The sequence below is a fragment of the Chelonoidis abingdonii genome, chromosome 4, assembly GCF_003597395.2.
Source record: "Chelonoidis abingdonii isolate Lonesome George chromosome 4, CheloAbing_2.0, whole genome shotgun sequence".
Taxonomy (NCBI): Eukaryota; Metazoa; Chordata; order Testudines; family Testudinidae; genus Chelonoidis; species Chelonoidis abingdonii.
The window spans coordinates 125,518,250-125,528,374 of record NC_133772.1 but is presented as its reverse complement, the minus strand read 5'-3'; the positions used below and the strand labels follow the sequence as shown (position 1 = coordinate 125,528,374).

Genomic DNA, 10,125 nt, shown 5'->3' with positions numbered 1-10,125 from the left:
TATATCGAGGTAGAGGTATACCTGTAATTACCCAGCACATTTATCACAGACTATATGTGTGGCAGCAGGGAAACCCCAGGTTGTGCAGCTTTTGGCACTTCATGGAACGCCTGACATGATGCAAATTATACCTGCTAACAGGTAGGGAGCCCACTCAGTTTTCCTATAGGGTTGTGACCCCTCAGAATGTCATGAGGTTATTACTTGTGGGGTCGCGAGATGTCAGCCTCCATCCCCAATCCTGCTTCACCTCCAGTATTTATAATAGTGTTAAATTTTTTTTAAAGTGTTTTTAATTTATAAGGGGGGTGGGGCTCGCACTCAGAGGCTTGCTGTGTGAAAGGTATAACCAGTACATAAGTTTGAGAACCACTACTTTAGGGGGAGTCAGAGGCCAGGTCTACACTGCGACTTTAAATCGGTTTAATGGCCGATATACCGATTTAACGCTGTATCCGTTCACACGACGTCGTCATTAATATCGAGTTAAACGACTCCTTAAATCGATTTCGGAACTCCTCCCAACGAGAGGAGTAGCGCTAAATTCGATAGTGATAACTCGGATTAGGGTTCATGTGGACGGAAATCGACGTTATTGGCCTCCGGGCGGCATCCCAGAGTGCAGCACTGACCGCTCTGGACAGCAATCTGAACTCGGATGCAGCGGGCAGGTAACACAGGAAAAGCCCGCGAACTTTTGAATTACATTTCCTGCTTGCCCAGCATGGAGCTCTGATCAGCACGGCTGGCGATGTAGTCTGAAATCGAAAAAGAGCTCCAGCATAGACCGTACGGAGATTCTAGGTCTTGATTGCTGTATGGGGTGAGGACTCAGTGCTCACAGCACTGCGTTCCAAAAGACGAAATGAAAAAGTTTTTGAAAGAATTCAAAGTCTATGGCTGAAAAAGGGCACAAGGGACTCCCTGCAGTGCAGAGTGAAAGTGAAGGAGCTTAGACAGGGCTACCAGAAACCAGAGAAGCAAACGGAAGGTCAGGCTCTGAGCCGAAAACATGACGCTTCTATGCTGAACTACATGCAATTTTGGGGTTCAGCGCTACCAGTGCCCCACCCCTGTCCGTGGATTCAGACTTTGGGATTGAAATATCAAGTGTTTCTGAGGATGTAGCCGAGGTGGAAGATGGAGAGGAAGATGAGGATGAAGTGGTATATGCAAATTAGTCAGGCAGCAGAATCCCTCAATTCTCCCACTTCACCACTAGACAGAGCTAAAGAGATGCTGCTCCAACTCCTCCTAGGCCTCAAACTTTCTAATTGTGAACAGTGAGACATAGTTTTGGTGGAAAAAATGACATCACTGTTGCAACTGACAACTACACACACTAACTCCAGAATTTTGCTGGAGAAGAACACATCACATATGCTAAACAGCCAAAGCATGTTGCAATCTTTATTATAACTGACATATTAGTAAACGAAACCAAATGATCCCTTAGTAGGATTTATAATTATGTAGAGTCACATTAGATATGCCATGTTCCTTTGTTTTTTGCATTATTTTATATACATTTTATTAATAATTGTTATGACAACTAATGCAAACGACTAGCCATTAATTGCTACCAAAGTCACTATTAATTTTGCCCCTCTAATGGTTTGATTCTATTTTGTGACAGAATAATTTGAAAGGAAAATGAATTCCGCCCTTTCTGTGTGTTTGTTACTTGCTGCTCTTTGCGCTCTTGCCCATTGCCATCACTTTCCTCATCACCCCACCTGCGAGGATGACCATAAAGATACAAATCACACGGAAGACTATGAGCTGCTGAACCAGGCCTGTGTCAAACAAGGTACTAGCTATGCGGACTTTACATTTAGATTCTATAAGCAGGCTGTATTAGCAGAAGCAGACAAGAATGTGTTCTTCTCTCCCATAAGCATTGCCACTGCCTTTGCCATGTTGGCAATGGGCGCTAAATCAGCCACTCGGACTCAGATTTTTGAAGGAATGGGCTTTAGCCTGACAGAGGTTGAGGAGGAGGACATACACGAAAGTTTCCATCATCACATCCACATGATGAATTGTCCGAACAATAAGATCCAGACAAGTATGGGAAATGCCCTCTTCATAGCAACCGAGTTTAAAGCACTAGAGAAGTTTTTACAAGACGTCAAAACCTTTTACGAAACAGAATATTTTCCTACCAATTTCCATAATTCAAAAGAGGCTGTGAAAAAGGTCAACGGTTATGTGAAGAAGAAAACCAATGGGAAAATTCCAGAACTAGTCAGCTTTCTTGATCCAAACACTATACTGGTTCTTGTTAACTACATTTATTTCAAAGGTAAGGCATGGAACCCAGATGGGTATTTATTTAAATTATAATCTTTGAATGGCTGATTTTGATCTAAAGCAAAGAAAATGTTTTTGCTGCTTTTTCTATAAATTAAGAGAAACTGTCATAATATAATAGAGCACAACTCTAGACCTGGACTAAATTGTGCAGGGCCTTGAAGATAAGGACAAAAAAACATTTATTTGATATACCATAAAAGAGGGATCCAATAGTTTAAAATTCCTTTAAGATTCTTAGTTGGAAGGGACTCTAGAAGGGTAGAAAAGAAATAACAAAAACCAGTGGGCAGAAATCAAAGCAAGACATATTCAAATTAGAAATAATTTTTAACAATGAGAGTGATTAACCAGTATCACAAACTACCCAGGGAAATGGTGGATTCTCCATCTCTTATGTCTTCTAATCAAGAACGGATGCAACACGGGGTAACCAGATGATATTCCAAAGTTGTACAGGAGGTCAGACTAGATGATCAGATGGTCCCTTCTGGCCTTAAACTCTGTCTGAGCAGTCATGTTCATTTATTGTGTTTTAGGTGCCTACTGAGTATAAAACACCTACAAGAAATCATTTTAATAACTGGTTTATTTGAGGCACCTGCTAGGTAAATTCTTCCTAATAAAGAATTAAAACAAGAAGTGACTTGCTTCTGATTTCTAGTCCACTGCTAAACCTTGATGTAAATGTTGTTCTGCAAGTGAGTGGAATATTTACAGTCAATATTTTATTTGTTATTCTCAGGTCAGTTTCTATTGCATGTATGAAACAATATGTGCATTTCCCGCACTCCTAGCAATATGGGAAGCCCGAGGGCTGCTGCCTCTTTGCATCACTAGTGGAACACAAGCCAGCTGAGTGGAGCAGGCTATAGCTTTTCTCTGCTCCTCACCAGTCAGCAATGGGAGGGGCATTGCTGGTTGTGGAGAGGGGAGCCCATTTTCCATTCTCAGGAATGGTGCCGAATACACTCTTGGCTCTTTCTTGGTCCGTGGAGCTGCAAGTGGGATTGTGCCTTTTCCCAGTGTGGTTCTGTGCCTGTTGGCTCCTAGGGGTAAGAAGCATAAAGACAATATTTGGTTTGACATCTCTAGGTAACAACAGTTTGATTTGGTATAGTCTGGGGTGGGGGGGCCAGCATTACATCAGAATAAATATGTAAGGAACCTATTCTTCTCTCCACATTAATGCTTTAAAGAAAACCAACAACATTTGTTCATTTCACTTAGTGGTCTTCATCTTGACTAATAACCCATTTACCCCAAACTCCAGCACTCAGTGATGCTGCTGCCGCTCCCCTGCAAAACAGACATTGCTTCTTAATAAGAAACTTGGAGATACCCCCACCTATGAGCTTCTTCCCTTTGAATTAGTCCAATATCTGCCAACAAATTCCTCTCTCCTTCCACTATTAAATTGTATTCTCTTTGCTTTTGATGATAAGCCTCCTGGGAAAATCCTTTCAGTCCTTTCCACACCCTCGAGGAGGATTTTTTGGTGGATGAGAAAACCTCTGTTAAAGTCAGTATGATGCGCCGGGATACCGACTATGAAAGCCACTATGATGATCACTTGTCGTGCTGGCTTGTGCAGATACCGTACAATGGAAATGCCAAAGCACTATTTATTCTTCCTGACGAAGGGAAGATGAAGAAGTTGGAGGCTGCTCTCTTGAAAGAAACTGTGTGTAAATGGGAAAAATTACTTCAGAAAAGGTAACCTTTTGCCCACCATTGTGCGGATAGATGGTTGATGGTAATTTAGGAGAGAATTCCAGAGCAAGACAAAATATTAACACAGGTATCACAGTTCAATATTCTCTATGTTCAGTAAGTAGAGTTCTCAAATGATCCCCCAGCTACCTTAGAGGAGAGCATCACAGAATGTACAGCTCCAGCTCTTCTGACAGCACAAGCTGCAGCATCCCAACTGTTGGTCCCTTAGGACTCTGGCCAGGCCACTGATCTGAATAAGTCTGGAAGGTCCTAGGACTACAACAAGAACTGATCTTGTTGCCATCTGAATGTTTGAAAATCCCTACTTCTTTCATGTTGCTAATGAGATTTATTAACTGCCTGGTATCACTGACTCAAACCTCCTTACCCTAATCTCTGTCCCACTCCACCATCTCCTTGTCCCTCCAACCACTCCTGTTCCCACAGAAGTCTGTTGGAAGGTACAGGGCTCTGAAATGAAGTTATGGACTCAGGAGAAGTTCATTTGTTCAATGGTCCAACCACATCTGTTCAGGAGCATCCAGGCACATACAAAAGGCTCACCTAGATCCTCCTAGGTGCTTGGTCCTCACTCAGACACACAAATCACACAGAGAATGCAAACGCCACCAGCAGATACCTCAGGAATCAAAAAAGCACCGTGCAGTGTCACTAAATTGCGGGTACTACATAGTGTTAGCTGAGTGCAATGTTTCACCATCATGCTGTGTTCTTTGTTGACAGGACTATTAATCTGTACATTCCAAAGTTTTCTATTTCGGGGTCCTACGATGTGAAACTCCTGTTTGAGAAAATGGGTATTACTGATGTGTTCTCTAGCCATGCTGATCTGTCTGGAATCGCTGGGACGTCCGACCTGCATGTTTCACAAGTAAGTTAGTGAACAAATGGTTTTGTTAACAGGATTTGTCTGTACCTGTGATTATAAAGTTTACATCCGAGACTATTTATGGCCTCGATTCTGTTTCCCACTGAAGCCACTGGCACAACTCCCACTGACCTCAGTGGCTGCCGGCACTCAATCAGTTTTCTCTAGACTAGGGCACAAACAGGCTCATTACAGAGCGCTCAAGGTTTCCCCTGTAGTTTCTGAAGGTTGTTATAAAAGGAAATGGTCCTAGGGAGCAGCAAGTACATTAAGAATGGGCTCAAGTACAAAAAAATGGCTTTAACTATTCCTTGCCCCTGGCCTAGAATGGCTCAATAGCAGCAGTGACAATCACTTCCAAATCCAGGGCTAGGTTGTGATACCCTTATTCACCCCTTTTCCTCAAGCATTGCCTCAGATTCCAATGAGAAGATGGGTGAAATCCTGGCCCCACTGAAGTCAATGAGAGTGATGCTCTTGACTTCAGTGGAGCCAGGATTTAATTGTGGGTAATAGGCTACAACTCAAAATAAGTAAGGTCATCAGAATCTGACCCTAGCTTAGCACTGGGATAATATTAACTAAGTCACATTAGGACAATAAGGACGTTCTGAGTGGGGTTCCACACCACCTCTGTAAAGAACCTAGTTAGGGTTTGGAGTAACTAAGGTTCTGCAGTATCAATGCACAATATGATACAAAAACTTCACTGCAAAAAAGAATTCTGGGGCTTGGGACCATGGATTCTTGTCATTATTCACCTTGACATTTCTGCTGGAACACGGCTTTGTACTGTCTAAACGTACTGATTGTTTGTGATGCTAAGGAGGAATTGATGGTAGTAATCATTGATAGAAAAAAAAACCCTCTCTTTTGCAGAGAAGGGCAGCTGACTTGATCCATGCAGGCCTATCTTTCTTCTCAGTGGAACTGCAATTGAGAAATAACTGCAACAGCCTCTTAATATTGTTGGGTCTGATCCTGGAGTCCTGACTAGGGTGACCAGACGTCCAGATTTCATAGGGACAGTCCTGATTTTGGATCTTTTTCTTATATAGGCTCCTATTACCCGTCACCCCTGTCCCAGTTTTTCACATTTGCTGTCTGGTCACCCTAGTTTGGACATAGAGAAAACTCGTCTTGAAGTCCAGGGGAGATTTGCCACTCAGTGGAGTTGGGTTCATTGGGCTGTACCAATCCTGTTTGTATTCTTCCCATTCCCTAACACAGCAAGTTCAATTTCAGCTGCTGTTCACGGTCCTGTACTCATGCTGTAACATTTGCCTCATTTCCTTGCAGGCTATTCACAAGGCCGTGTTGAATGTTCATGAGAATGGCACAGAGGCAGCAGGAGCCACCGCAATAGTAGTTACCAAACTTCTTCGTCCTTCAATTACCATTAAATTCAACAGGCCCTTCGTGGTGATGATTGTTGATAAAGTCACCCTCAGCACAATGTTCATGGGGAAAATTGTCAACCCTACTATAAAATAACTGAGGAGTCGCTGGAGACATCAGTGCTTACGGTGGGCCACTGCAGGCTCTCCTACAGACCACCAGGTGTCAGTGACTATCCCTGAACTTTAATTGACCTACATTTACAAGCAAATCAAATATATATGGGAAGTTTTAGCCTATATGCAATTGAGATTTTTTCTCAAACAAAATAGCTAATGATGTCTGCATAAGAAGGCCTATCATCTCTTTGCCCCAGTTTGGTAATTCAGATCATATTAATACATTATCTGAGTCCCTAGAAAAGCTGTCTTTATAAAAGGCTTCTGCTAGATCCTTGTGTAAGATGTAAAGTTTTCCAGCTGAGCAGGGATGTCCTGAATCCCTTCAGTTCTGGGTTATTCACTGGCAGCTTTATCATCCTGGAATCCTGGTGATGATCACTGCTCTGCCAGTCTGTCTCTGGATAGTCATGGCCTTGGGTCCAAGAAATTAGCAATCCCTTCTCTTATTGCTTCCCATGGCCTGGCTGTTAGTCAGCACGCTGCCAAGCCAGTCTCGTCACAGCTCTCTCTCTCCAATAGGTTCTCTCAGTTATTTCTCCTTTAGTCATCTTGCCTTCACCACATGTTCCAGCTTTTATCTGGGATGTCCCAAAAAGCCAGAGGCTGCTCCAAAACATTTAGAATTGCTCTTCCGTAGCACACACTAGGTGCCATGTTACTTCCACAGTGACTGGCAAACAACTTTTAAAGGCACAATAATGAAACAGGCACAGAAATTTACATTGTCAATTACAAATTTTTGCAGTTAATGGCAAAAATAAATGTTGGTACCTAAAATTTTCACTCGTGCTGACTTTTAGAGACTCTCCACTCTCTTGCCATTATGTTTTATACATCTTTTAAAGCCAGTTAAGCCTTTCAATGATGGTGACACCACATTAACATAGCAACATCTCTGGAAAGTGTCTGGGTTTTTAAAAAAGAAATAGTGAGCGAGCAGAACTTTTCTCAGATGGAGAAGGAAGAACAAGTTTTTACTTGCTGAATTCTTTTCTTTCTCTCATTTCCCCTCCACCCAGTCCTCCCATGAACTTGTATTTATCAAGTTTACATATGTTTTCAACAAATATTTGGAAAGCATCCAAAATATTGTGTTTGCAGATCATAAACTTTTACTGTAAAAGAACCTTAAGGCCCATGATAAAGTTATTCAGCAATTTTTGCATTAATAAAATGCCCTTGCAAATTTTGTATTGTGCACTTGGTACCTTATGGAGACAACATAAATATAAAATATTTTTTTGGATTTTTTCACACCAGGATCAGAATCTGGTATGATTACTCATGCTGTGATAATTTAGACAAAGTTAATGAGCATTCAGGTCTGTTTTCATGTTTGTTGAGCTTTCCTATTAGGAAATCTAAAATCATTGTAGCTAATTATTTCATTTTATCATCCATTTATCATTCTATTACATGATGCTATGGTCTACTCTTATGCTATTTCATATATAATCACTGTATGCTAAAGAGATTTAAATTGTAGGATTAGAAAAGTATAGGATTGACAAGCATTTAGGAGTGATGAGTGTATGTTAGATAAAGCATGGCTGAAACACAAGGCCTACAGGATGAGATCTGTAGAGTTTTTAGCTTAGCCAAACTAGGCCATAGGCTTAAGAATGCTTAACATGAGTGAGTGACTTAGGAATAACCCTCTTCCTGTAAAGTCACAAGGTTATTGCATAAGATGTGCCAATAGGTGATGTTACGGAAAAATGGATTGCAATAGACTGCAATGTATTGTCCAAAATCGCAAGACACTTGATTGTAACATCTTTAAATGTCTGTCTGACCACGGGGTACATGTGCATAAATAGTAATAAGAATAAGAGGAACTGTGACCAACCTATAAAAAATGGGGCATCCCTATGGGTGTGGAAGTATAGAGTATACCCTGGGACCCCCACTGGTGCTTGGGAGGAGGGGAAGGTTGGTGAGGCTGGCAGGCTCCCTACCCAGCTCCGCACAGCTCCCCAGAAAAGGCCAGTATGTCCCTGCAGCTCCTAGGGGGAGGGAAGGCAAGAGGGGTTTCATCCACTGCTCCTGCCATGAGCACCGGCGCCACAGCTCCCATTGGCTGGGAACCACAGCCAAGGGGAGCTGCAGGGGCGGTGCCTGCAGGCAGGGGCAGCACAAAGAGCCTCCTTGCCCCTCCGCCTAGGAGCTGCAGGGACATGCCGGATGCTTCCAGTGAGCCCCCACCCCCGAGGTAAGCACTGCCCCACACCTCAACCCCCTTCCCCAGCCCTGAGCCCCCTCCCACACCCAAACTGCTGCTGGCCCAGGGGCTGCCTGAGTACTCAAGAGCCAGCCGCACCAGCCGTTGCAGAAGTCATGGAGGTCACGGAAAGTCACGGATTCTGTGACATCTGTGACAGATATGCAGCCTTACCCATAACCCCTTGCATTAGCTGAAGTAAGCTTTGGCTTAAGCAGACAGGAAAACTGTCAGGCTCGAGATACGAGTGTTCTGCCCTGCTACCTGCCTAGGAGGTGCCTTTGTGCCCTTGGTACCTGGAATACATGTATTTAGAACAAAGAACTACGGGGTTCACCATTGGTACCAGAAAACAAGATAAAGAGTCCTTGCCTAGCCTCAGATGATGCATACGGTACCTTTTGACTTGTAAACAAGTTGGGTATAAAAAGGATAGTTTTGGAGGTGCGACTTGGGGATCACAGCTTCTGGGTAAAGTGCCTTTAACAGTGCAGCACAAGATGGCTTCCCAGAAATTGGTATCATACTGAACCTTTCTTCCCTGTACTATACATCATTGACTTTTAGCAATTAACCTGATTGATACTGGTTATTTTGTCCTTGAGTATATTTCATTACTAACCAAAGTGTGGTCCAGCAATTGACTATGACAGGGGTAGGCAACCTATGGCACCAGTGCTGAAGGCGGCAGCGAGCTGATTTTCAATGTCACTCACGCTGCCCGGGTCTTGGCCACTGGTCCGGGAGGGTGGGGGGAGGCTCTGCATTTTAATTTAATTTTAAATGAAGCTTCTTAAACATTTTAAAAACCTTATTTACTTTACATACAACAATAGTTTAGTTATATATTATAGACTTACAAAGAGAGACCTTCTAAAAACATTAAAATGTATTACTGAGACGCGAAACCTTAAATTAGAGTGAATAAATGAACACTTGGCACACAACTTCTGAAAGGTTGCCGACCCCTGGACTATGAAATGTACTGATACACTGATGAACATTTTAGCAGGAGATTAGTTAGCAATACAGATTAAACTGGCCAGTCGCCTCAAAGAGCTGTATGAGTGACAGAATGGGATGAACAGAAGACACTTTCCTCCTCTAACAGTTCAGTCCCATCATGGAACCTCTGTTCTCATTCTGGCTTGCTACAGACATTCCTCCTTTATTATGACGTCTACCCATTCCCTTTAGCCCTGTCATTCACAGCGGGGGAACACATCAGGACAGTCCCCAGCTGCAAATCTTCCTCCAGTCATCTAGTGTTCAGCAGGTAGAGAATTTCAGTCTATTTGTTTAGCTAAGACTTTTCTTTACTGGCACTGTTTCTCCTACTGCATGGGGAATGCATGCTGCACTTTTCCAAACAGGAGCAGAGCTACTGCTCAGGAATGCATGCTGCAGAGTCCCAGAGGGAATTCCAACACACGCTCCCATGGCCATGTCAGTTCATCCTTGTCCAA

At 42.9% G+C, this 10,125-nt stretch overlaps 1 protein-coding gene across 1 annotated transcript; it reads left to right on the top strand.

Moving 5' to 3' along the window:
• The first annotated feature begins 1,650 nt into the window (after positions 1–1,650).
• LOC116826268 (alpha-1-antiproteinase-like) lies at positions 1,651–6,412 on the top strand. The gene is made up of 4 exons (XM_032782905.1): positions 1,651–2,305; positions 3,759–4,029; positions 4,774–4,921; positions 6,218–6,412. Exons 1-4 carry the CDS (start codon positions 1,654–1,656, stop codon positions 6,410–6,412), a joined length of 1,266 nt encoding a protein of 421 aa, XP_032638796.1. The 5' UTR covers positions 1,651–1,653.
• The last annotated feature ends 3,713 nt before the right edge of the window (positions 6,413–10,125 follow it).

Bases quoted from the DNA above. Each gene is read 5' to 3' on its own strand.
- LOC116826268 (XM_032782905.1), top strand. From the start codon at position 1,654: ATGAATTCCGCCCTTTCTGTGTGTTTGTTACTTGCTGCTCTTTGCGCT. The intron at 4,030-4,773 runs GTAACCTTTTGC...CTTTGTTGACAG, and splicing joins GAAAAATTACTTCAGAAAAG to GACTATTAATCTGTACATTC. The intron at 4,922-6,217 runs GTAAGTTAGTGA...ATTTCCTTGCAG, and splicing joins CCGACCTGCATGTTTCACAA to GCTATTCACAAGGCCGTGTT.